Raw genomic sequence first — 27,784 nt, 5'->3', positions numbered from 1 at the left:
AATGAAGAAGTAGTGTCGGCCCGTTGAGCTGGTGTGGCTGCCATCATCGGTACTTTCCAGCAATACACTGCTTAAAAATCTCAGTGAGCCAGCGTTGGTTGATCTTTCTGCCTATCTCAAGGAGGAAACATGAGCCTTTCAGTTACAGTAATAGATTAGAGCTGTGGCACAAGATAGTAACTAGCCTTTTGGTTGGTGATGGGGAAGAAGTATGCCAGCTTGGTCTCTGTTCACCCGCTACTGCTTTCTCATTCCAGTGTCAGAAGTTCTGTACGCTCCTTAAGAGCACATTTGGCCTAGTGAGGCATAGCCTTACAGTACTGGATGGGTGTTAGGGTGTGTACCACTCCCATTCATAGAAGGAAAGACATCACAGATGCCCTAAGCTCACTTTAAGAGGACTATTTTCATGCTAAAGTTGTGCATCAATTATTTTCCTGAGGATGCTTCTGTACGTGCAACTAATGATTTGATCTTCAGTTCTGTGAGGTACAGCTGCTATCTTCGTAACCCTCTAGAAAGTAATTTTGTCTTTCCTACTGGTAAATTACAAAATTCTCAGGCTCATGATTGGGATGATCCTTCTGCTGAGGCATTTGCTCCTAATGTGACCTGAACTTAGTTTCCACATTCCTAAGGATAACGCTGTTTGCTCTTACCCCAAGTCCTCTTTCTACTTCTCCATGAAGGCGTTTTTGTTACTGGCCATTATCTTGAGTAGCAGTACAATATCAGGTGATAGTGGCACTCCTGCTATGCTGCAACTTACACTGTCTTTACTGTCTTCATTTATTCTGAGTTATAGACCAATTAAGGATACATCTGCAAATGCATCAGAATTTTTCTTTAATGTTGCTTTGTGTTCTGCTTTTGTTTCTCCCAAAACTTCCTTCTTTGGGAATGGCTTTTCTGTGTATTTGGTTGACGTGAAAAACATCAGTTTTGTATGACTCAAAAACTTACCAGATTTCTTCATAGCTTTGGCTTTTGTAACTCCTAGGCCAATTAAACCATGATTTCTGAGAGGGATAAGCTGGTCTGTGTTAATCATGCCAGGTGAGCGTGCACACAGTGGTGATTTCGTGTGGAGTGGGTGATGTGCCCCAAGTTCCTGCTGTCATCTGCTGAGCACTGACTTTCTGTTTGCTCGTGCTCCCATCATTGACCAAAATGTAATCATTTGGAGCAAATAATTTCTAGAAGCAGGTATGTATGGGAGAGATCTATAAACAAAAATATATATATATGTATGTGTGTATATATATAAAATACTGAAGTGTGAGTTAGAAATGTAGTCCTGATTACAGTTGGCAGTAAGCCCAGAATAACTATCCTGAGACTCTTAAACAATGTTGTTAGTCACAGTAAATCTGTGGGGGGTGGGGGTGTAACTTTTGGCATCTGACAACCAGGTCAGGGTATTTTTTGAGATGAATCCAAAGTGGCCCTTCTTCTAGAAAAAAAACCCAAACCCCACTACACTTTATTAGCCTGATCTTACCCTGGCAGCTGATTATTATCTTTTGCATAGGATAGACATAAAAGGAGCTGTTTGTATCCAGGTACCTCATGGCAGACCAGACTGCTTGCAGAGAGGTAGAGAAACCTAAAAGGGTTTGTTTGATTTCACTCACACAGCAGAGCTGAATCCCAGGAAGAAAATGTATGTACTCTTCTTTCCAGTTTACCCACACTATACGTTAGCAACGTATCTCTATTTGTTGTTCAAAGCTTAAGATGGGTATTGCTTCGCTTACTGTTGCATGTTAAAATGATCTGTAGAAATCAGAGGCAGGGACTGTTCAAGTCTAAGGTTTTTGTACAGTGTCGCACGGCTGTGTTTCTGATTTCTGTTCGGCAGTCTTGGAACTGATTACAATTGTAATCACAAAAGCAGTACTTGAAACAAAATAGGTTAGTTTTGTTAAAACTAGGTGAGTTGCACTTATTTCTGACAGTTAATGTCTGGCTTTCCCTTCTAGTGGCAAACCTCTTTTCTTTAACCATGCTTTATTGTGTAATACTCTGTTTATCTTTGATTCTAAAGAGTCAGAGTTACAAGCCCAGTGATACTAGTTAAGCCACGATGTTAAAGGCATCCTTTATTATTCGTTAACCTAGATACCCAAACTCCTGACTTCTGAAGGCCTGGCACTTGTTATGCTACATAACCACAGCATCAGCCTTGGGTACAGCCTTCAGACTCTTTCCTACAGACCTGAGGCTACGCATCGCCGCGTTACATTGCTGCAGGGCGCTGCAGAGGTCTTGGACTAAGTGTGTGCAGCGGTGTCCCTGGTCATCCGTGTGGAGTGTAAGGAAGCTGGCCCTGGGCCTACACAAAGGGCAGATTAAACTGTCCTTTTCTCAAAACAAGGAGTATGGGCATCGTCCAAATCACTTGATGACTCAACTGTGGGGTCTTGAGAGTAAGACTGTGCCTATGCTTAAAATACAGCATAGGTTGAGCCATTGAGGCCTGGCCTCCCGGCAATTGTCAGACACTTTCTGTAAAAGCAGCTTCAGCTAGCCTTCTCATTTCAGCTTTTGAATCTCCAGGGGATGGTTTGTTTTACCGTGGGAGAGTGAGCGGGTTTGAAATGTCAGGTTGAAAAGCATATGTGACATCATTTATAAGAATAAAGAACGTATTACTGGGTGTACTACCTGGAAGAAACTGGGCACTGAGTGATTGTGAACCAAGATGAGCAAGTTCTGTCCTCCCTTCCTGAGTTCTCCCTTGGAAAAAACTCGAGTGTACCCTGTACATCTGAAATGACAGAAATGAACAGCGGTCAGAGTCCAGCACTATGGGACACTTCCGGTGTTCTCCAGAAGTTCCAAGTTAGCCCGGGGCAGCACATGAGAGTTTTTAGTTATTGGTGTTTGCATAATGTGTAGTGTAACCTTAATTAGAATAGCTGTGAAATACTCACTCTCAGACCAAGGTGAAGTTCTCATTGTTGCTGTTCGGCCAGTCTTTAATTACACAGTAATCTCTGTAACACGCGCTTCGAGGTATGCTCAGTGTAGGTTTGCACTCTTCTTGTTTGGGTTAAGCATAACAGAAGGTTAAGAGTTGATCTTTATATACTTTGCCAAGAGGAAAAGAGCACTGAAGAAACAGGCTTTCCGTATCGTAACAGCATGGTATCAATACATACTCAGTATTGTTGTTCTTACATGGTGCGCAGGTCAGAAGCTACTCTAAGGAACACATACGATGATTTTTACAGTTAATTGAAGTGGGTCATGAGAAAGCTATATCCTTAGGACATAACAAACTTAACCTTACTTTGACACCAGAAAACCTTTTTTTAAAAAGTGTTAATAACTTGCACTTGCCTTTTGTTGAAGCCGGTGCCTGCGAGGCAGCAGTGCCCATGTAGAGGAAAGCATCATACTCTTTTTTTTCAATTCAGTTTTTCAAAAAAGAGTGAGGAGGAATGTAATATTTGTACATGGTAGGGTATCCCCTACCCCTACCATTGCCAGAAGCGGAAAGGAAGGACAAAAGATGTGCACAATTTCATCTTACCAAGTGACTGCCAGTAACCCAAAAAGGGGCGTGGGGGGGTGGGGCAAAGTACTGAACAGATAACTACAATAACTAGAGTAAATAACATTAAAAACCCACCCAAAACGAAGTATAAAACCCCACCCAACCTGTTAACCTATTAAAGCTTCATCCGATGTGGACAGGCGGTGCTGATTTTTTTTTTTTTTTTTTTTTAAGAATTAAATTTTAAAGACTGCAAACCTTCGTCTAAATCGGTTTGCATTTTTGCTGGTTCTAATTAAAATCTTTAGTTTCCCCTGGACTGCGGTAGCAGAGCAGAAATAGCCATGTGGGGAAGGTGGTGCTAAAGCAGTCTGCTTCTGCTGACACGGCTAATACTGATGGACGGAGGGCATTGGTAAGATCGGTTCTACTTGAATAATGTCCGATACGACCATATTTCATTTGCCACTCAGAACCTTTTAATCTTTGTGTAATGCGTGCGAAAAGACTGAGAGGTTACCTTTCCTGATAGGGACACTAAAATTTCTGCGGTATTCTAACATTTGTGCGGAAGACAGATGACTACAGGAATGATGAGCTCTGTCTCTGTTGCAGCCTGGCGTTCAGGTTAGTGGTTCCTTTCAGGACAATATAAAAACCCTGTCAAAAGTTGTCTTTTGTTGAAAGCACTAATAATTTTGAATGGGAAAAGAGACCCATCTGTGTCATGTTAGCCACGTAATTCTGGTTAATGCCCTTATATACCAAGTTAACATTGAGTATTGGTAAATCCTGACCCCGTATTCAACTAAAACTAATAATTCTTAATATAATGAATAACCTGTGCCTTTGTCACTGGGTCCGCTAACCTGTCCTAAACAAAGCTTGCTTCAGGTTTTGAGGCTGAAGAGCCCTTTCACCGGAGACGCACCTCGTCCACCTTGTCATTTGTAACCAAGTATTAGTAAGCGCTGTGACAAAAATGCCCTGTGCTCAAGAAGCGACTGAGTGGCAGACAGTAAAGAACTTGGATTTAAACCAAAGGATTTAACTACTCATTAGGCCTGTGTTTGTAGTGGAATTATCTTTTTTGAAGGAAGACGTACATTTGTTTTCTCAGATAAGCCCTGGTTTGCCTATAGTCTGGTATTCAGCAACTTTGTCATGTCTTTGGCACGATATAAGCTGTAGCATCGTAGCACAAGAGTGCTTTAAATAGTTTTCCTTCTTTAATACATACATCCTACCTCTTTCATGACAAAAGGAACAAATAATATTTCAAAACCCATATGCCCTTTTTACTGCAGGTGCAAAGCAAGCAAGTTAGATGGGAAAATATGTCTGTTGCTAGCATCTGTCACAGCAAGCCCCACTAGCTGCTTAATGGAAACGTTAAATGGTTGAAGCTAAACAGCTGTTGTCAGGAGAAGAAAAACATTGAGGGAATCTTCCTGTCCTGCCCTGTTGTTTCCATTAACTCTTTGTAAGGACGAAGTACGTTTTAGCCTAAAAATGAAATGTGTTTGAACATAAGTATTAGTTATCTGTATAAAACATACAGTGTGTAGGCTGTTACATATGGTCCCTTGCCCATCCATTTTTGAAGATCTGCTAGGTAATTGCTAATCCTTGCGCAGAGGGCATCTGTGAGATGAGAAGGAAAACGAACTAGGAGTTGGAGTTTCAAAAATCTTCCTGAATCTACCTGTAGTCCCGCCTTGAAATGAGGTTTTGTGCTGCATTATCTAATAGAAGAATAGAACCAAGATGCTGTATAATAAATAGTTTTATTCTGCATAAAGAATGGTTTTACAAACGCGGTTCTGATTTTTGTTCCTGCTTTATTTTCCTTTTGTGCCGTTTTCTTCCCCTAGTTGTGTTTGCTTACATCACTGTGCTTATTTAACTCTTAATTAGTAAGAACATTATCACAGAATTAAAAAAAGACCCCCAAACCTGCCAAACATAAGTGCTCTGACCCCTTGCTCGTCAGAAGGGAACTCTCAGAAACCTGTCACTGTAAGTATCCGTCATTTTTCTGCTGGAGAATTGCCCAGCACAGGCAGATTCCTGTCTTCCTTTGTGAGAAGTGAGGAGCGGCGGGTTCCCTAGAGGCCGACCTGCCTTCTAACCTGATGGAAGCTCCGAGGCAAACCCGCTTGTCCGTCAGCAGAGCGCTCCTCATCAGTGCCCGCTGCAGCTGTTTGCGTGCTGCGAGCCCCCGCGAGGGGAGAGCGCAGCCGAGGGAGCTGATGAGAGGAAGCAGCCGGACAGGGCAATTTAGCTGACGGGCCCGGCGGCAGCGTGAAGCGTGTGACGTGCTCGGCTGGTGAGAGCGAGCAGCGTAGGCAGATCGCTCAGAACTGACCGCTGGGAGGCAAGCATGTGGATTGGAACCGGTGCCTCTCTTTTTTCCCCTTGCTGAAATCTTAAATTGTCGAGATTTTAAAAGTCTGACCTGACATTCCATTGTCTAGAATTTATTTTTGAATTTTAGCTCTCAATAAAATGCTGTTGTGGTTTGTAGCGCGATGCCCTGCACTCCGCTTAACACAGGTTTTTCCGTTCCGACGTAGCCCCAGGCATTAACGGTGAGGTGACCTGCATTTCCTTAGTTACGGTGCCAGCGGAAGCATTCTGGCAGCACCGGCCCAGGTTTCTGCTCTAGGTACACGGTCAAAAGGCTGTCTGTGTTTAGCTTTTTGTGTTCATTAACCACGTCTCCCTTTTGTACACTGAAGTAAAACTTAGGCTGCAGAGATTAGAAAACGAAAGGTAAATTTCATCCCTGTTTATGCTCGATAACAAAAATGTATTTGGAGGGGAAAGAAAAGAAGCTGTTGCTAGTGGGTATTATTTTAAATGTTTCCTTTGCATTTTTTTAATAGGATGACGACAACACTGTACCTTCTGCTCCTGATCCTCCGAGTCTTCTCTTGCATGAACGTGGAACCGGTTTCTGCTTTGATTCCAGGTAAATGTTCTCTTTTATGGGTCTCTAATGGCACGGATATGTTTCTCTATAACCGGACTTTTTTACTCAAGGGTCGGGGGGTGGAGATGAAAAAGCATAAAGCACTTTCAGTGAATGTTTGGTTTACAATTAACTGTCAGCCAATATGCTGTTAGACTGGGTTGATTGTTCGCGTTATAACTTATTTTGACAGAACGTGGACAATTTCTTTGGTAAATGAATGAATAACTTTTGTTTCCCCCCCTCTCTTTCCAACCTAATTGTGAATGTAAGTTTAGAGCTTTTATAAAGTGTTATGTTTGCTAAGAGCAAGCATTTATGAGCAGAGAGAGTGGTTTCCCATGAAACTGCTTGGCCATTAAGACATTCAATAGATTTGTATTCAGTGGTAGCTGGAATTATGTCAAAACTATGTCGCTTTTAAAATGCCAGGTTATTTTGGAATTCCTGTGTAAAACGACCTTAACTGTACTGAGCACTTCCAGTGAAGATGATTAAATTAACCGTATGACACTTGCTTAGGTACAAAGTCTGCTCAAATCGAAGTTTGTAGTAAAGCTCTTAACGTCGGTGGCGACGGGATCCTACTCTTACATTTTCCTTTGCAATAACCGAGGAAATGACTGTTCCCTTTCTCCCCCTCCACCTCCTCGCGCAGTTTCGACGTGCACAAGAAATGCCCTCTTTGCGACGTGATGTTTCCACCGAACTACGACCAGAGCAAGTTCGAGGAGCACGTCGAGAGTCACTGGAAGGTGTGCCCCGTGTGCAGCGAGCAGTTCCCGCCGGACTACGATCAGCAAGGCTTTGAGAGGCACGTTCAGACGCACTTTGATCAGAACGTATTAAATTTTGATTAAATACTCCTTGTTTTGCAGTGTAGCTTAAAACCCCACAACTTCGAGCAGTCCACCTACAGAACAAAACCATTTGCAGCTTTTCTGTAACGGAGCAAACTTCCGATTAAAAGCTAACGTACTCTAACGGGAGCCGTGGTGAATCGTGGCTGTGAGCTGCTGTTGGGTTCTCTTCTCTCTCTCCCTAACGTTATACTAAAAATAACCCCTACAAAACCCCACCTTGTTGTGTACGTAGCTATTTATTCCCCTACTTAGTGGAATTTGTAAGGACCCAGGGATGATTTAGCCTCAGAAACAATGAGACCAGCTTCATGACGCTCCTCAGCCTACATAAAAATGCCACCAAAACACCTGGGGTTTCCCTTGACTGTGATAATGGAGGCATGATTAAAAATGTAATAAACAGCTGTTTCTCCTAGCAAAGCTGTGTAGTTTTTCTTTGAGTAACACTTAAATCAGAAAGTTACATCCCTTATCCTATGAAAATATAGTTTTCTAGTACGTTTCTGAAATGTAGATGCACGTACTGTGAGATTACATGCTTGCAACGGAAGGAATGGCAAATACTTCAGTTTTACTTACGGAATGTTTGCCTTAAGGGATAATGGTAAATAAAGTACGTTATACCTTAAGGCAGTATTTTCAAGTTGAAAGAAACTGCTGTGCTTAAATGCCTGAAAGTAATCGTTTAAAAAAAAAAAAAAGTCATTGCCGTTACGTTGCAGTTACGTTCAGTAGAAAATATTGTTATGTTTTCACGACAGTGAATCGTGTTCCTTTTGGCTTAGGGCTTTTAAAACTTTCTGCGTTTTAACTCTCTGTATTTCTTTCCACTAAGTAAAAACATGTGTGTACATCCAAACATTTTATATTTACTTTAACTGTATTAAGCAAATTTGCTTTCCACTTGTTGTACAGTAGTCTTGTTAGATTAAAAGCAAAACTACTCATGGAGTCAGTGGTCCTTTTTTCCTGCTGCTCATTTCCAAATAAAACAAGAGTTCAGGCTTTATGTAGCTGCAGGAAGTGACAGTTCAGCTCGGTGTGACAGAGAAACTCTTGCTCATGTCTGTTTGTGCTCTTTTGTTGAGAGAGAGACTCGGGGATTAAGGTTTTGAGTAGCTCCCGTTGTCTGCGGTTCTCTCCTGGACACGTGCACTTGCTTGTTCAGTGCAGGGCTTATGAAAAGCTGATGCCATCGATAAATCGCAGGGCCGGGCGCAGCAGCTCCTACATCGATCCTCGTGTTCCGTTTTAAGTCTTAAGCTGATTTTTTTTTTTTTAACTGTGACCTTTATGTCAAGAGATGGCCTGAGGGGAGGCACGGAGGGGCTGGAAGAATATTCTGTCAATTATTTTTTACTGTAACTCGGTGGCATGTGAGACCAGTCAGGACAGGCTATAAACCCAAAATATTATCACGTTATTAGAAGACTTCTGTCATCTCAGAGGTCGGCATCCTGCGCACGCAGGCCCACCTCAGACCCCTGGCTGTGCCGACACAGGGACTGCTCTTGGGTGCGTGTGTCTGCGTGTGCGTACAGGGACCACGCGAGCTTCCCTGTTAATCGGCCACCGCCGTGGCTGCTTAAATAACCAGGGAGTTTGTGGGCACGTGATGGCAGGCAAAGACCTCTGCCACAACCTAGCGGCATTAATGACGTCTCCTTTCCTAGCGCTAGCCATGGCCCTTGTGAAAACCTTTAGGCGAAGGGTAACCCCTACCCTACCAATAAACGGGGGCTTCAATACACATTTTTTTATCATCTGGTGACCTGAGCCTGCTTGTGGTGGTGGAAGGAAGCCGCTGGTGACATCCGAAAGCCCTTGGACTCATTAAATCAAAATAATCCTTCCCCCACCCGCAAGGCTGTAGCGTTCTGTGTAATTTTGTGCGTTTACGCTGTGGTGCTCAAGTTGCTTCAGCTGAATGCGGGGTTTGATGACTCCGAAGTAAAATACACAAATGAAAGACTCTCTGCAGCCCAGGAACTTCACTCGCCAGGTTAGTAACGAGCAAAGAAAGAGCGGTCTTTTTTTTTTTTTAGGTCAGAGGCAGTTTATTTTAAATGTGATTTGATTTACACTTATAAGCAGCTTTCTCAACAGGAATTCTTTTAAGTTGCCTTCAGTTCTAAAACAAACCTCTGTCACTTTCAAACTTAAAGTACTTTGTCCCCAACAAAACATATGAAAATATAATTTAAAGCACACTTTTCACAGACACGGTACAATACATTCACTATACACAGTATAACAAAATAGTCCCATCTTTACCTGTTTAATAATACTGTCACAATGAGTAGGTAAATAGAAACTGGAATTTCCTTTTTATAGTCGAAAGGAATTTACATGCAACAATGACGTTTTACGACCGTTTAGCTGTTGAACGAACTTACCCAGCCTGTCGTTTCTTGCGCTAGGAGCAGAGCCAAAACGTGTTTGTTGGCCACATCTGGTGCCAAAACTGCAGAAGGCAGGAAGGGGCCACCCGGGGCCTTCGTGTGCCAGGAACTCTCATGTCTGGGTCATCCTTCAGCGCCCAGCTGACGGCGCGGTGCAACGCAAGCGCTGGCGCCGCGCAAGGGTTTGGAAAAGTCAGGTTTTACTTCCATTGGGGTGTTCTAACCGCTTAGTCGTTAGGATGAGCCCTAAGTGTTTTAAAGAGACTTTTACTCTGCCGGAGACTAGGGAATTGTCATTTCGTTTAAAGCTTTGGGACAAAAAATTAAAGGGGAAGCTCACTCCTCCTCTATCTGCGCTCTCTTTTGCACTTAAAAGAAGCAGAACTAAGCGAAGGCGCCGGCCGTGTTTAACACAGCGCGTCCCTCCCGGACCCTGGCCGCCTAGGACGTGTTTGTGGGGCGGGGCGCGGGGTGCCCACGGCCGCCCGGGCGGCGTGTGAGAGAAGCGCGCTCAAGGCAGGGTGGCGAGCCACGCGCCCTCGGGTACCGCCCCGACACGCCGCGCTCTCCTCTGGGCTCTTGTTTTAGGTCAGTCTCTGACCACCTGCTGCAAGAAGCACTTAATCGTCAGTAAGGCTCATATGTCCTATTTCAGCAAAATTAATTGCAAAGCTAAACAGACGCTTCCGAGCGGAATGCAGTGACCTACACCGAGAAGCCAAAAAAATAAAAAACGCACAAAGAAAAAAAAATAATTCTCAGAATACAATGAACATGAGGGAGAGGCATTAGAAACTCCCTTAGCACAAATAACGGACCTCCTTAAACCATGCGTAGGATTTTTAATTTTTATTTGCAACCACAGGCACGCGCTCGTGCAGTAGTTGCAAGAATTGGCAACACATAAAACATTAAACCTGTTGGCAATAGAGAACTACAAAGTGCTTTAAAACTTCATCTGAGATGAAGGTAATCGTTTCTCACACACACATAAATTTGCACTTAAGTATTTCCGAGTGTCTTTCTAAGAGATAGTTCAGGGGTAAATAGTTAGTTGGACTGGGATATTGGTCCTCAAAAGTTTGATGGGCGTGAACGTAATACGACATCATCTTGTACAAAAAAAAAAAAAAAAGAGTAGTTATTTCTAACGCTAAAGTGATTGTTCACTGGGTCAAATGGGAAGGTTTTCAGCGTTTCCAGAGGGGGAAAAGAGGAAAAAAAAAAAAAAAAAAGAAGATTTGCAAGATAATATAAAATACAGCAAGCACACCTTTTTATGTATGTTATTTAAGTATGAAAATATTTTTAGCATATTATGTTAAACATTCTTTCTTATTTATATTTCCGTTACCTAAAAGACTTGCTACTCCACGGCTAGCTCCATTACGTAAGGCATGTTAACTAGAGTTCGACGAGGGTGGTATTGTTTTGGTTTTGCACACGCGTTGACGGATGCATCGAAAGTCTTCATCACGTTACAATCTCGAAAGGGCGTCAGTGCCAAGCTCTCCTCCTCTCGCTCCTGTTCAACACTTCAGTACAACTAAATACGCAACGTTTCCCCCCCCCCCAACCTCCCCCAATCTTTTCTGTTTTGGAGAAAAATGTTCTGAAGAACCTATAGCTTTTATAGCACCTTATCTCAAAGTAATGAAAAATGGGTATGGTGATTACATGTGCAAATGTACAAAATCATTAACTCTACAAAGATACATCATTCCAAAATTACAGAAAATTTTAAAGCATGCATTTAATTTTTTTAAAGGGTTGCTGAATGCTTCCCCTGAAAAAGGTGGCTGTTCTCAAAATCAGCAACTGCTGGTGAGGATTTCTTGGCACATTTGTGACCAGCACGTTACTGCTGCATCTTCCTGATAATCTCAGCAGACACGGGGGGATGGAAATTGATTGTGTGGTGCCGCAGGCCCTGAGCTGTCTTGTAACTCTTTCCACAGCGACATTTGAATGGTTTGCGTACGCGGATTTGTGTTCTGTGCCCGTTCTTGGCGTGGTACTTGATACCGTTCACATTCTGTGAGCGAAAGAGGAAAATGTTAGTGGTCAAGGCGGCTGGAGGTGGCCTGGCTTCCTGTTAAAAAACCAAAAATTGATTAACGTTACGGGCAAAACCCACGCTAATTGCAGGGAACTGCCGCTGGGTGCTGCGCGTGTGTTGGGCTTTCACGACACGAGGTGGGACAAGACGGAGAATAACCCGTGCGCTTCTAAGGCATGAAACTTGTCTACCTGGGTAATCCCAATTTTTATGTCCCAACGTACGGCACTTACCAAAAAACACCATTTCATGGTCTCCCACAGAGACGGTCTTTGCTTCCTGACCTTTTTCTTTTTTTTGATATAGCATTGACAAATTTCATTCAGAGGTTCATTTCCAAGCAAACAAAGAATTGGCACGAAGACTCGAGTCACGCTCCTTCAAAAAGCTGAAGCTCCCCCCCATGGTGTGTTTGTTCCGTTTCGTGTCATTGTTTCTAGATGTGTCTTTAGGCACCAGCAAATCCTGATAGTTTACACATTGTCTCCAAAGAATTAACTGCCGGGAACGCTTAACTTTTTAAAAGTTACACAGGGTACGTACTTAGAAAATAATGCAGAGAAGCCGTCTTTGCAACAGCTGCTGTTTGGGAATATTCTACAGCTAAAACTAGAGAACTGATCTCCACTGTAGTTTGGAGAGGAAGAACGAAACCCAGCACCACAGCACACTTACCCTCACGCTGGCACAGTCTCGGAACAGGCAACGCTCTTGCTAGGGTCATCAAGAACCTTACTGAGCGTAAATCAAAATCATACCCGTCCTCCTTTCCCCGTCTTCCGGCAGAAGCGGAAGAAGCTGCTGTGGTCTCACTCGTCTGTGATTCCTACTGGAGTCTCTCTTATCTGCTTCCACTAAAAGAGCTTAGATTTTGGATAAATAATGAAAGACAAACTGTCTGTCATTAGAGTTTCTCCTAGGAAGACAAAAGATGCCGAGGCAATTTGTGCCAAAGGCACAGCTCTGAGGCTCCACTGCGTCCTCTCGAGAGTCTCCAGATACGTATCTCAAGTTTTGGGTTTTTTATTTAAGAACTATTTAAAAAGAGACAAAATCGATTAACAGCATGGATATCGATTAACCCGCTAAATGAAAAGTTTCGGGATTTTGTCTTTGCTGAACCACTGCCTGGTGTCACACACAGCAAAAGTCCCCTTGGCTCTTTTTAAGCAGCAAGTTCAGTTTTATTAACGTGCAGCTTACAGGAAGGGAGAGCTCCAGCCTGGAACTCACAGCAGCTGGACAAGTAAGATAATTTGTTTAAAAAAAAAAAAAAAGCCTTCAGTAAACAGCTACAACTCCTAAAACTTCAGAAGACTCTATATACATCAGAAAGCAAAGCCCAGAAAGGCACGAGGTTAACACCTTCAGTACCACTCCCCTGCCAACACTTCCCTTTCTCCTCCCCTACCTCCGAATCCAACTTCTTCCGAGCCAGAATCCCAAGCCTTGCGTCCCGCTCCTGAGAGAGGCACTCGCCCCGCTGCCCCTCCACGGCCCTGCGCCAACCACAGCCCGCAACAGCGAGCGGGAGCACGAGGGACTCACAGCTCCCGTCAGGGAAGTGGGGAATGAGCGCAACTGCAAGAGAAACCGCCCCGTCTGCCAGAGAGCTACGGTGTTCTCGCCTTACAATGTAAAATGCTGGCCACTATTTACTACACATTAACTGTGCCGTGGCAGCAATGTATTTTTAATCTCTAAGCTAAAACAGTTCTCTGGTTTCAGTCATAAAGCTGAGCGTGGCACTGTTTTCGTCAGAACTGAACTCGTAATGCCCAGTGGAGTGTGCACCGCTGGAGTGGCATTTTTAGGGCAGCCTGGGTGTCTGGAGAGGCTGATTTGGGGAAATCCTTTAGCAAGGAGAAACTTTGCCTAAAATACCCACCCCGGAAGAAGGGTATGGTGCAAGACTCCACGCAACTGCTCTGCCCACAAATTCATGCTTCTCTCCTCTAGAGCACCCAGGCACTGAATCCTCACTTGAAGCTGCAAGTCCAGCCCCCAAATTGTCTTCTACATCCTTAAAAATACTGGGCAACGCCTGCACAGCTGTCACCTGAGACGTGGGAGACAAGAATCTTCAGTCTCCAATACAATCCGGACATACCAATATGAGCCTTTAGTGCAGGTTACTTCTGGGTGAAGAGTATTTGGCGGAGATACAATGCTGCACCACCAAGACAGACAAGAGCACATCAAGGCTACAAATCATCCTCAAGAGCAGTCAAGTGAATTCCCTGCAAGTTATTTGAGATCCTGAGGCAGGTTTTAGATGGTTCTGCACACAGTTACAACCTTCAGCACCCGCAGGACAGTTGGGGCGAGGGGCTGGGAATGTCACTGGATGGCATGAGGGCTCTCATAGGCATCTGTCAACACCTGAGTACCATTAAGGACCTAAGCCTTCAAAGAGGAGGAAATCTGGGGGGTGACCTGCTAAACTTTTGCTACTGCAGTGAAATTTTAGAAACGAAGCTATCCCCCAAACCCTATAGATATATTTTAGAAACTACAGAAACCTGTTCAGACTTTTTATTTTTGTAAGAAATCACTTCAAGATAGTTTTAAACTAGTATCAATTGCTACAGATGCCACAAATCTGCAGTCACAGATACCCTCACTGATCCATGCCAATGGTACTCTTCTGACCCAGATTTTTTAACGATCCACTTGGCCTCAAGTACACACCGTGCTTTGATGAAGGGGGAAAGTACTTTCAGGCAGAAAAATTTAAGGAAACTCTAAACCAGAAACCTACATGGAATGAACTGGGCGATGGAAGGTTTGAAAAACAGTAAGCCACGCAGAGTATGAGGAACTAGTCTAACATGAAATTTGACCTGTACCCCTGTCTAAAAGAAAACTGTTGTTAGAATTACAGTCGGCTCTTCAGCACTTTTTCCACTGCTGTAACGTAAACATTTTGTTGTATGTCTGGGCTGAGTTTGTTGAGGTATGGCAAAACCCACTGCCAAACTCATACATCACTTTTATTGCTCTGGTTACTTAGGTTGCTTGTTATTTGCTCTCACAAATGATTGAGGAAGAAGATGGCAGTATAGAAGGGCGCTCTAAAATCTTAAACAATCATTAACCTGGGACCGGATCAGGAGGAGATAGAGAATGTTACACTGGCGCTACCTGGTTTGCACGGGCACAGGGACACTCGCTGGGCAGGGCTCCTTGCACAGCAGTACTCATGAAGCCACTACGCTGCAGAGAGCTTGCCACCCCCTTCCAGCAGGAAAAGAGAGGTCAAGGACGGTTTGGGAGGATTTCTTCTTTCAGACTTGGATATTCATATACGTTTTTGTATCTCCTGGCTGTTCCTCTCAAAGTTTTCTTTGTGGGTCCATTTCCTCTTCGCTCAACTTGCGAACTTTGGCTTGCTCCTTTCTTTCAACTAAATTCCCTTTTCCTCCTCTCTCACTTCGATATTCTCCCTCCCTCAGCTCCGCCAACTCCGACGGCTCTTAGATCTGCCTTCCCGGGGTTTGCCCCACCCGACACGCCTGGGACCCTCATCCCAACACCTGCCAGAGAGACAAGCCCAATACCTCGGCGTTCTTGGATGGTACCACTTCTCCTCTCGCCCAAGGCCACAAGGACAGTCATGCCACAGAAGCTACATTTTGTATGCACGGAAAAACATTATTCTTTTATTACTGTGTTTGCACAAACTAGAAAAGTTATGACAAATGCTCTAGGTTTTTCTCTATAATAATATATATGCATTATTTGTGGATTTTTTGATATCTATTATGTATCAGACTACATTTGCTCTTTGGAAGTTATCTGAAGAAGTTTATCTACATTTTGAATGTCCTTCTCCAGAACCAGAGACCAAATAACTGGGACATACAGGTGGTCTGGAATAAAAGGAAAACTAATTGCCACCTTCATAAATGCACACTTTAGCTCCTACAGGTGGCATTTTGCAAAGCACATTAACTACTCAATACCCACACACTTCTGGACAGGGCACGTAAACATGGATGTAAATCCAAAATCTCCACAGAAACAAGGCTAAGATCTCTGGGTTCCTTTGAATCATGCAGATGATTTTCTAAAAATCAAACTTAAGGCATCAAATACAAATTATATGGAGAAAAAACAACCATAAATGGCAAACCCCCCCCCACCTTATTATTTGTTCTCTAGGCCAGTAACCATAATTAGAGAAGAAGAAAGCAAGCTTCAGAAATTCAGAGGCTTGTGTTTTAAGCATCTAGAAGTCAGTGTGCTCCTGATTCATTTAGCTGTTTCTGACTAGCCCACAAATTTACTTATTATTAAAAAAAGGTGGTTTTTTTTCTCCCCCACAGAATCTTTGGCGCAAGAAACTCCATGCCATACTATATCGAGTACCAATAAGTATTATAAGCAAGCAATTTTATTTCTTAAAAAAATAAAGTCCCTGAAGAACAACTACATGTTTATGACTCACTTCGATTGCACTGCCTATGGGAAACAGCCAAGAGATAGCAGCTGGGCAGGAGGCCAGTGGGGTCTTCTGATACTCATCTGGGCTTGTGTATAAACATGTTCTCATTACAGTTTCCATTGTCCGCCCCAGCCCAGTCCTTGGGAGTATTTGTTGTACTCATTCTTGTCTTATTTACCTTTCCATAATGGCTTTTCAGTGCAGAGGCCATCTTTTATCCTTGCACATTGTTTGCAAAAAGGAGCCCCATCCCTACTGGGTCCTTTAAGCAGTACTGTAATACAAATAACACATTTAAAAATAACATTTCTGCTTCTCAAACGTACGTCACCTAAGGCCAGACAAAAGAAAACTGTGTACATCCTCCTTTCCTCCTTGCTCCCTAAAGGAATGCATCCTTTCTCAGCCGTAAAGTGAGCCTGGCAATTACTGTATGTGCATGTCCGTGTTCCTGTTTGGAGCTCTATAATTGTTTTACAGCCCTGACTGTGATTATCCAGTACCCACCAGAAAATCCCAGTGCTTTGATCACAGGACTCCCTACCCAGACTCCACAAATAATTCATCAGAGGAGGGGGTTAAGCAGAAGGAAGATGAAGAGGAAACAAGAAACACAGTTGACACAAAGCTAAAAGGAAGGAAACAAAGATAAAAATGCAAAAAGAAAAAAATCAGGCTGAAAAGAAAAAAGGGAGGAAACAGAGCCCACAGAAAAGAGAAATGAGGTGAGGCAGAGTTTAAGGAAATGTGTTTTCCTATCAGGACTAAACAGAGGTGAGTCTCTCAGGAAAATACGGTACTTTTTATTTGCTGCTGCTCTCTGTCTGCCAGCCTCTCTGAAGGTCGTTAATTTGTTCCCTGTCTGACTGTTCTAACATTAACGGTGTACAAGACATCCCTTAGACAGTCCTCATGCATTTGAGATGAAGGTAGTGAGATAGCAGAAGCAAGCAGAAACAGCTTGCTTATTTGGGCAATAAAAAGACAGAAGGCTGGCAGTCAAACAGAGAACAGACAGGATATAGCAAATTACAGGGTTCTCCTTCTAGCCTTTGCCATTAAGTGAATGTTTTCTGCAATGCATAGATGCCCTGTGGGCACAGTGACTTCTAACAATCACCACGGCTTGTTTGCTTCCTGAGCAAGGGATTTAGCTTTTATACTACACCCCTCGTCTGGCACAGCTTCTACCACACACAAGAAAAGTATTAATCTTAACTAATGTGGGTATATCTGCAAAGTAATACTTGCAAACAGTCTGAAAACATACTTTCCCTCTGCCCTGCCCCAGGAGGTGTTCAGTTTTTCCTGTAACTGAAGAGAATAACCATTACATGGTTAAGGCTGATCTCTGCAAAAGACGACTTGTGAATCACTAAGAAACAATCACGCTGCTTTCTTGCTCTTGTTTTAAGTAAGTATTGTCAGTATTAACTGATCTGTACAGGAATCCCAGCCTCGTGACCTGCTGCTATGGGAGCTGCTGCATCCAGCACAGCTGCGGCATCACCGAAACACGTTTTCATCTACTACCCAACTTCACGCACAGTTTATTCATCCTTGTCACGACTGTTTTATCTCAAATGTTATTGGTCTTCCTATACTTCTCTTTCATATTTCTGTTCTCTTTTAAGTCCCTACTTTTCAGTTATTTAAAGGAGAAACCATAAAATAAAACTAGTATAAAACCAACCCAACCACCACTGCTTTTTCTAGGGTATAGGTCAGTGGTTGAATTTTCCAGTACATCATGCAAAAACGTCAAAAAATGATTTAGAAGAACTATGCCAACATGCTATTTCTGTTCCCAGATTTCAGTAACTATGTAACAGCATACTGAAGTCCAGGCTGTTCAATACAATTTCATCCGTGCCTGTACCAGTTCACGCGAAGCAATACTCCTGTCCTCACAAAATCATGGCATGTTCTACACCGGCTAGCTCAAGGTTTGAAGTTAAAGATGTTCCACTCCCATAGATGGACAAAAACTTTTCAAGATGGAGAGTAATTAAAAAGGTGGGGGGCTGGGGGTGGAATCGCTTCCCCTCACGTCATGCAGACGGATGCAAGCCCTGCATGGTGGGGCCAGACACGCTAATGGCTGTGCAGGCTGGTCACGGGGACTCAGACCCAGGACAGAACGATGCCAGAATTTCTCTGAGGCTCTGCCTTCCCGAGGTGACCTCTGACTTGCAAAACGTTAGTCACCACCTTCCGCACATCACCTTTACCGGGAAGAGTACCCTGGGCACAGTCTCACTAAAGGAGAGGCAGTCCCTCCAGCAGTTAAGCAGAAGGAATTCATGCTGGCACTAATGGGCAGAAGCTCTTTATTTAGTGTCTCTGAAAGGGACCCAAGAGATTATGTGGGTGGTAGTTCCTCCTGCATTCTGCAGTTAATTTGTCTAAATCATAGAAAGCTAGTTAAAAGAGTCACTATATGTAATCTCTCTTGACAAACAGGGATGCAAAAGGCTACACCCTTTGTAAAACTGATACCTTGGCTGTGCTTGAAAGGAAACCAGTGAATAAACTATGTACTCTGCTACAATACCACAAAAATAAATGCGAAAAGTCTATTAAACAAGAAAGGTGCAAACCGATTTTAGAGGCATTTTTTTGCCCTCCGCACTACATTCAGCAGGAAATGAGGTAGGCCTGCAGTACTGCTTACCTTATATCTTTTTTTACATCCAGGAACAGGACAGGCAAAAGGTTTCTCATCCCCTCCATTCATGCACATTGAACTAAGGATAGCTTCAGAGCTGATAGCACTTTCTGTAGTCCAGGACTCATCACTGTCTGATTCTTCATAGTCTACTTCCTCCTCATCATATTCACTACCTAGAAAAGCAGGGTAGTGAGATAAAACAAGAATAAATAAGAGCTCCGCAAGATAACACATTCTGCATTTATTACATCAGTTACAATGACTTGTAATTTCCCCATTTTTGTCTTCGCTGGAAGACAGTTATGTTTAATTTTATAACCCTCTCCTTCCTATAGTTATTCCTTCATAAAGACACCAGTGGTTCTTTTTCTAATAACCAGGACAGGCATTATTAATATATCTTCGTAAACTGTTAACTCTGTGGCACTGAAAGTTGAAAGGACTTAGTTTAAAATGCAGTTTCATTACTCCTCAAACACCAGGATCCATCCTTCTTTCCCAGTGCCCGAATAGAAACTGTGGTTTTTCCCCCCCCTGCAATTAAAGCTAATTTTAAGGCTTTTCTTTATGCAATACAATACTGAAGAGCGTAATTCTACAGATCATAAACAGTGTAAAATAATATGTTGACAAGTCCTAATGCATTTACTAGCCCTTTGGAATTAATACGAATTATAGCACAACATTAATAAGAATTATATTGTAGCAATTACAGTTGTGAAATTCATTCCCTCAGGTGTGGGGATAAATTGCATTGTGTGGCTGCCCTGAACAGACCGCATTATGTTCCAGATATGCTACAACAGCCATTTGAGCAGCTGGTGCTGAGTTTATTTATTATTTTTAATTGCAATAACTATTAATGAAATTCTCTGAAGAAGTTAAATGTGAAACAAGAGAAATTAGAAAAGCAGAATTCCAACTATAAAAACACAGTTTAAAAAATAAAATTAAAAAAAAGCAGGGGAGGGAAGAGCCCCAGCTGATTAAAAAGAAAATATATGCACAGAGGGAGAGAGAGGGAAAGCTGAGGGAAACTTCTGTGGTGTCAGCAGGAGGTGGTGCTGTGTTTCCCCTCCCCTTTCTTCTTTCCCTTTCCCAGCTCTGCTAAATTTTATCCTTTCTGCTGAAAGATGATTTGGCTCCAAGCGCTGGAATAGCTCCCGTTATTAAAGACAGTTATGTGACACTTGCATGGCTCTATTTGCTTCCCTCATATGCCCTTTAAACACACGCCTCTAAGCAGCTCTATGCGCCGAGAAAAAAAATGAGACAGATGCCTCACGGCACTTTAAAAAAGAAACATCCCGACCTCACAGAGAAAACCCATGCGGCAATGTACAATGGAGTCTCTGGGCTTTTTTTCCTTCCGGAGAAACTGAATACACACCTATCGTCTCAAATTCTTCCCTTTGGATTCCCCCTCCCCCAGTACCCTCACTCAGACTCGGCACCTCTCCATCATCGAGTAAAAATGCATGTCAACTGGTAGCTGCAAGTACTCAGGGCTCCTCAGCTTTAATCAGATACTGTAAGTTCGCTTACAGATGTCAGGCTATCCACGTTTCTTTCCTGTGGTTTTCATCCGTACAGGGTGGTGCGCAGATGAGGAAAGATGGATGGTTTCCCACCGTCAACAACTGTCGACATGAGCGCACGCACACAGGCTCTGCAGCACATCTGGAAAACTCTGCCCTGCTGACTGCCACTCCTTATCCCACACCGAATGAGCGAAAGCCAAAGAAAGCATTATTGACCTCTTAAAATATTTCTGAACTTTAGGAACAGTTAACCTAAAATGAAGTTAAGAGTTATAGTTTAATTAAATAATAAAAAAATGGAGGCAAAACCACAACTCTGCTTTGCCGATTTCCTGCCCTTGATTGTATCTTGATGGAAAGAATTCCTCAAGCTGTTCCTTTCAAACTTCTCAGCTCAGTGGGTTTTTTTTTTTTTCAAGCAAATGCAACAGAAAACCCTATTGTAAATACATGCATGCACTCACAGAATGAGAAAATACACAGTTCTAAACACTGATACCAATGATTTCTGCCATTATAACCACCCCCCTTGTACGCTCCCTTAAGAGGGGGCGATTCCCTCCCAAATAAGATTTTGTCCTTCCAAAGAAAACATCGTTTGACACTGTACAGCACCTAGTAAGGATATCACTACTACTAGTGATAACAAGGAGCACGATTTTAGAAAACAACAATCAGTCCCCTATAAAACTGAGCATGTAATATGGGATATAAGGGAAAAGATACGCAGAACAGTGCAGAGAAGCAGCAGTCATTGCAATCACGCCTTTCCATAGGTTTTCCTGTACTTTCAAGGCATCCTTTTAATTTTTATAATAACTTTGTACAGTAAGACCCAATTCCGTAACAACTTTTGCCCATGCTTTGCTTACAGGTAGATGCATTGAAGGAGAGAGACAGAAGAAACCAAAATGCATGCGTAAGCACCTGTGAGGTCACACCATCCTTACGGTTTTCTTTTAATTAGCTTACCTGAACAAAAATGCAAGATTTTGTCTCATATAGTCAAACAAGTTGTTTAAACAGCATAAGCAAATGCTCTGCTGTCTTAAGCTTTTAGATCCAGACTTGTCACTATGGATTTTACAAATATGATGAGCTTTTCCAGGTATGAATAACCATATAAATATATATTTCTTCTTGCACCAAACAGTAATACTAACAATGCCAAGTACCTAAAAGGCACATTACTTTTTATACAAAGCTGGAACTGCAGACTATCACTGCTTTTATCTAACAGTGTCTTACTGAAATCAATTGCTTGTACTCTCTTAAAAAAATAAATTAAAAATCCCAAAATGTAAGAGGTATAAACAAAATGCAAAAAACTTACTGTCTTGAAAAAAATTCATTAGCGATAAAAATTTATCCTTTAAATAATTATGTTGTTTCAGTTGCCATAGAAAAACAACACCGATTTAGTCAGGCTTTTAACTGATTCCGCCTCAGAATTTAATTTCCTCAGTTGTCAGTGCCTAAGAGCGGCAACCCGTGCGGTGCCTCACTGATGGCGTGCAACACATCGGCGGGAGGGGGGGAGAGGGAAAACAAAAAGCACAACACACAGGTTGGCGCTGCCATAATAAACAGCCCCTAGACGAGGTATTTTAATTAAGTACTGTAAGGCCGAGGACGGTGGCTTTGCGAAGCCGTTCCCACGCCGAGCAGGAGTCCCTGGTCCTCAGCTACACGTCAGGTGTACAAACTGCAACCCGAGCCACCGGCTGCCGCTGGCTCCTTCGGGCAGCTTGCCAGGGTACCAGCAGCGCACTGAAGGGGAAGCGCACAGCAGCGCACTTTGATCAAGATATAACTTGCTTTCTTCCTTTTTTTTTTTTATTTATTTTAAACTTGGTTGGTGTTTCACAAGAAGAATTGTAAATATTTACTTTTTAAAAGGAAAAAAAAAACCCAAACAATTAAGCACCTTTGCACCTAACCTATGCCCTGTTACAGGGTGTAACGACTGCGTGACTTGGACAAGTATTTGCAATAATTCTTAGGAGAGCTCCGAGAGAGCTGGCTCACTGATCTCCGCGTGGATGTTGCCATGCACGTGGAAAACAGGACGCTCTGCTGGGGCACGCTGCCCTTCTGGGGGACCGAGCAGAGACGCGCCTGCAGCACGTGTGCTAACGGCGTTACCATTTCTTCTTGTGTAGTACTCGAAGGAAAAATATCGGAATTAGGCTTCAGAAGTCCGAATAGCAAAAACACTCTCCCAAAAGTCAACAAGACACAATTCTCTAAGATGAAGTATGTAAATATCTAGAGGGGAAAGGGTAACAGAGAAGCATGTGTTTTCAGCAAGATGATACACAAATACACAATATTATTACTGTAACTAAATACTTGTTCTACAATAGCAAGAAAACTGCCTTCTCCACCTCTCTCCTCTGGCAATGCTTTCTGAGGCTCCTTGCTAGCTAGCTCATTGCTTTTTACCATATCCAGTTTCATCATCTGGCTTTCATTCAGTGACCCTACATAGTTGTACCTCAGTCTAACCTAAAACCAATGTTTTATCGTCCAAATGACTGAGTAACATCTTCCTAATATTGCCCCCGCCCTTGCATGCAATATTCCCTCAGATCTGGCCCACAAAGCCATTTCCCCTCTCCTCATTCCAGTGGCCCTGCCAAAAGGCTCACTTCATCTGTGTTGCCCCCAGCAGATCAAAAAATGAAACAAAATAAAGGGCAAGGAAAGAACGCTAGTTTTGGGGTTTTTCTTCTGGAATTTTCCACGCTGAGACAATGCCACTGGGCCTCAAAGAGAAGGTGGACTCCACTGGTGGAGATGCACTTGAGGTGAGCACAGACCTGAGGTGAACACCACTAGGCACAGCTGGCATAGTATGCTATATCAGAGCCAAGTATTACTTAAAATTAGTAATTATGAAAAGACAGAGAATGTACAGGCTCACAAAATATTTCAGCAAGTTATTTCTCTTTTAATTTTTATGCTGCATTTAAACACAACCCGTCACAAGTAAGAAGGCTGTCTGCATCACAGCACTTCATTTGCCGAAAGCAAACACATGCATGAAAAGGGATTATGATTACTCCCTGCGTGGTAAGAAGTCTTTGTAGCACGATGAAAAGCAAAGTTGCACCATAAAGACTTGCTTTACCTCTTCATACAGTCAGTTTTGGTATCAAAATCAGCAAGAACATCACTTAATCCTGCAGCAAAGATCTCATCTCTTGAATGCCCATCTACTACTTCTTCCAGTGCATGAAATCAGTAATTTAAATAGCTCAGAAACATTTTGCAGAGAGTTTATCATTTGACATTCTGGAATAGGTAACATCCCAGCTACACTGCTGAAAATCTGGAGCCTTATCTTCTATGTTTCTGGGGTTTATTCAGTATTCACACCACTGTAGCCAAGTTAAATTCTGCCTTTTGCGTGACTGAATTCATTCCACCATGAGATTTACAGAGGATTTTTTTCCCCTCAACTTTGAACGAATCTTGGTTCTTGCAGGTGTTGTTTGTAGTTATGTCAGTTTTTAAATCTAAAGACTTCTATACTCTGCCTTGAAATATAAAAAAGACAAAGCTGATGAAAACCAGCACAAGCTGTGTGTGCCATTACAATGAATACGATCTATCTTGACCTCTGATCAGGAACATTACGAGTCCTTCTTTCTCCTCTCATGAAAAAAAACCAAACTCAAAACATCCTTGCCAATTATTTTTGTGACCAGAAAGCATACATTTAAGTATACAATGAATAACTATGAGCAAATAGCTTACTACAGTGGGAACCAACATGGGTAGTGTCACTGAAAGTTCATGGTAATTCCAATGATCTCTCATAAAAATTCAGCTTCTCACTTTGTCCCGTGCAGGACTTGCAGTTTGTATTTCATAGAAACAGTTTTATGACAGCACTTCTAATGTTAAGAAGCTTGCATTCCCATATACTGTGACAGCTTCCTTGATAAAAAAAAGTGAATTATTAATATTATGTGAATTTTGGTCTAACACTAAAGCACATTTACGGATTTGTCAAGCTTCTTCCCTCTGTGCCCATAGATGCACACAGGCTCCTCCATGCTCACCAGCAGGGAGAACATTCCCACAGCTGATACTCATTGCTGATCTAAAGACATATAAAGTCATTCAAAATGAAATATTCTTCCTTTATATAAAGCACAGGAAATAAATGCTAGGGGCAATGAAATACAAAACAGTTAAATAACATGAGTCATGGCTGCTATGGAAGTCTTTAGCCTAGAAGCTGTAGCAGGACTCTCTCGGCTGTGAGCTGGTACGGGTGGCACGATGCAGTGCCTCTGCAAACTCGGACAACAAATTTCAGATGCTGGATCATCCACACAGACTAGGCCAGGGTTTTTCCTTTGCTTGCTTGTTTTGGGGGGTGGGGGGAGAAGGGGACTCAGAGGACAAAGTGTTTTTCAGCCTTTGTGAAAGGTCCATTCAGATTAATTTCTTGTATTTTCAAAACTAGTTTTATCATTCGTGTCCACAAAGATGATGCAAACACGTGTGTAATACAACTGAAGAAAACCGTGAGTAGTTTGAACAGAGCGCTGTGCACCACTGCAGACACTGGTGCTGCAGATTGCAAGTGCAATTCCAATGTTAGGATTAAGCAAACTACGTAAAGCAAGCACTAGGTTCACCACAGTGAAGGCCGGAGCCTTTCTTCAGCCAATGGGCCCAAGCACACGCAGTAAGTTTTCTCTCTTATCCCAGCAAATATCTCTGAACCTCATTCCTGGGAGAGAAGAGGCAAATCTGTTCTCAAAGCCAACTGCATGCTTGGCAGCTCTCCTGTCACTTGAGGGAGCTGCTTGAGATGGTTATGGTTTGTCAAATGGGCACTTGCCAAGGCTGGCAGAGACCTCCATCCCACTGCACGATCACAAAAGAGCCATCAAAATAACAATTACAACTTATTATTGACTTGGCCTTGCGCCGAGTGTGTGTGGGGGGAGGCTCAGGGCATGTCCGGCTGGCCGCTGCCAGCCCCCACGCAGCGGGTCCTGCGGGCTGTGTGGTCTGCGGCAGTCGCTGCCGGGCTGCTCTCACACACGCTCGCGCCAGGAGCACGTCCCTCGTCTTGCGCTTCAGCCATCGCCACTGCCAGCATCCTACTCCTCCTCATGACACTAGTCAGAGCAGGATTTGGCCAGAAAAATGTCCTCTGGAGAAACCACCCTTCCTTCCAGCCCTCTCCTAGCTCAGATCAAGTATCAAGTGCTAAATAACAAGCTGTTTAGGAACTATTACTACTCAGAAGAACTAATTTTCTATTGTCTCTGGCTGAAACAAGGCTCGGTTAGCGAATAAGCACCAAGACAATTTCAAAAATGCACTTCATGTAATGATGTGAATATGGATTCACGGACAAAATGCAATATGGTTTTTAACATTATCTTTATTGCACAAGGTACTTAAAAGCACTGGAGAAAAGTTACACAAAAAACCCCACCTTTTTCTTGTTTGTTTGCATCGTCTGAAGAGTAGCTTTCAGCAAGAAGGGTCTGCTATACTGAGGAAGGGAACATTTAAGCAAGCAAGGGTATAGGCAGATGTTTTGGACACCCTCTACCCTCTCTCACAGTCACCACAGAAATGGCAACTGTAACGTGCACAGTCACAGAGACAGTCTGAAAAGATACTTGCCACTCTCCCCTTGCTATTTTGCAGGGTGGCACCTCGAACAGGATGAACTCACAAGTAGTTATGGCCCCAACCCACGGATAACCTTAGTGTTTTAAATGAAATGGTAGATAGATCAATTCCAACATCTCAAATCACCTTTAGTTTTCATTTAAATGCTCAGTGTAAGCTCATGCTGAATTTTAAGTGACTGAAAACATATTCAATTACAAGGTTTGAATCCACTTTTCAAAGCATGCCAACACTTCAGATGCTATATGGGAAAACACAGAAGCGAATATTACTGTATTTTGGTACAGAATGACTTCAGCTGAGCTAGCCTATACGAGAAATCACCCTACAATCCTGGAGGTAGAGCTAAAATGATGAAGGTACAAAATAAAGGTTTTTATTCAAAGTACTATTAGTATGACATCAGTATTAGATTTTCTTATTTAGTGGTAGTAAAATTGGGAACTTCTTTACACATGAGATCTGCTCACCACTCAGGTTAAAAAAAAAAATAGTCCTCCAGAGCCAATATAGGGGTTGATGGAGCAGCTGGACTCTATCTGGCCTTAGGAGCAACCGTGCGCCACCTTCTATCTTGATGTATCTGTATCTTGATATTGGTATATCAAAGACCAGCCTTTAAAACGAAAACACAGAAAATCCTAATCCAGAGAGAATAAATCCACTAAACGGAGCTTGCACACCTATATAAGCAGGTACGTTACAACTTATTGAATGTACAAACGTATGCAAATAAAATGGACATGTAATACGCTAGACAAGAAAAAAATTTTCTCCACTTCCAATTACTTGCGAAACAGCAACTAATCACAAAAACATGCATGCAAAGAACCGATTCTGAAAAAAACAGTCAACCGATACCACGGCATGTGTTTTGTAGAACAGGACTTTCTGAGAAGGCTGCAGAGGTGCTAAAGCAAATTGTTACAATGTCACTGCACAATGTGCTGTTGAGGTTTTATGGTCACACTGCGCCAATAGTCTCGGGAAGTTATTTTGCATTCTTATATAAACTTTTTTTCCCAATCCTGTTTTCCACAAAAAAGGGCTTTCAATAATGTACAATCTTCTGTTTATACGTAGTACAGGAAAAACATGATAAACCCAAGAACACAATCTCTACTTTAAACTTATTTTAAAACTAGATCTCTACAACTTCATGTAAACACGAATAAGCTGTTAAACGCTCACCAGAAAAGAGCCTAACTTTCCTGTAATTAAATGGCAGTGTTTTACACGGCACTTTTTTAAAATCATGAAAATAAAAAAAGTAAATAAATAAATCAGTCCAGCAGACCCCTCCCAACTTGAGGCTTAACTTGTAAATTAATGTTACAGTAATAAAACCTATGCCAGCTGGAATCCTTTCTTTCTCTGGCTTTGGCACGAGCAGCAAGAGCAGGTATATGTTTGAAGGAAAACAAAGTAGGACATTTTCCACCTTTAGTCACAGGATGTTAACTGAACTCTGGCAAATGTTTAAAGATATTCTCAAAATGTTCAAGAAAGAATTAAAACCAGTTGGGGCTGAGAAAAAGAAACAATCCATCCTTCCTCCCTCCTCCTCTCCCCCCAAACATCTGTTCCAAACTTATACTCCAAAAACCACAGCGAAGAGCAGCCATAATTAATGTTATTTTGGCTTTTTAGTTGCT

The 27,784-nt window shown here is 42.6% G+C and overlaps 2 protein-coding genes across 4 annotated transcripts in view; one reads left to right on the top strand and one right to left on the bottom strand.

The window, feature by feature from the left end:
* Nucleotides 1–8,290, top strand: part of TAX1BP1 (Tax1 binding protein 1) — a 63,350-nt gene extending 55,060 nt beyond the window's left edge. For all 3 annotated transcript variants that reach the window (XM_064444347.1, XM_064444348.1, XM_064444346.1), the window contains 2 exons: nucleotides 6,391–6,476; nucleotides 7,135–8,290. In XM_064444347.1, the coding sequence (XP_064300417.1) occupies nucleotides 6,391–6,476; nucleotides 7,135–7,336 (288 nt within the window). In that variant the 3' untranslated portion in view covers nucleotides 7,337–8,290. The remainder of the gene's footprint in view (nucleotides 1–6,390; nucleotides 6,477–7,134) is intronic.
* A 1,079-nt stretch (nucleotides 8,291–9,369) lies between these two features.
* Nucleotides 9,370–27,784, bottom strand: part of JAZF1 (JAZF zinc finger 1) — a 198,635-nt gene continuing 180,220 nt past the window's right edge. The window contains exons 4-5 of the mRNA XM_064444351.1: nucleotides 18,922–19,091; nucleotides 9,370–11,776 (exon numbers count right to left, since the gene is read on the bottom strand). Of these exons, the coding sequence (XP_064300421.1) occupies nucleotides 11,600–11,776; nucleotides 18,922–19,091 (347 nt within the window). The 3' untranslated portion in view covers nucleotides 9,370–11,599. The remainder of the gene's footprint in view (nucleotides 11,777–18,921; nucleotides 19,092–27,784) is intronic.

Source organism: Phalacrocorax carbo, chromosome 2 (genome assembly GCF_963921805.1).
Source record: "Phalacrocorax carbo chromosome 2, bPhaCar2.1, whole genome shotgun sequence".
In the NCBI taxonomy this organism is placed as follows: Eukaryota; Metazoa; Chordata; class Aves; order Suliformes; family Phalacrocoracidae; genus Phalacrocorax; species Phalacrocorax carbo.
This window is presented reverse-complemented; position numbering and strand designations above follow the sequence as displayed.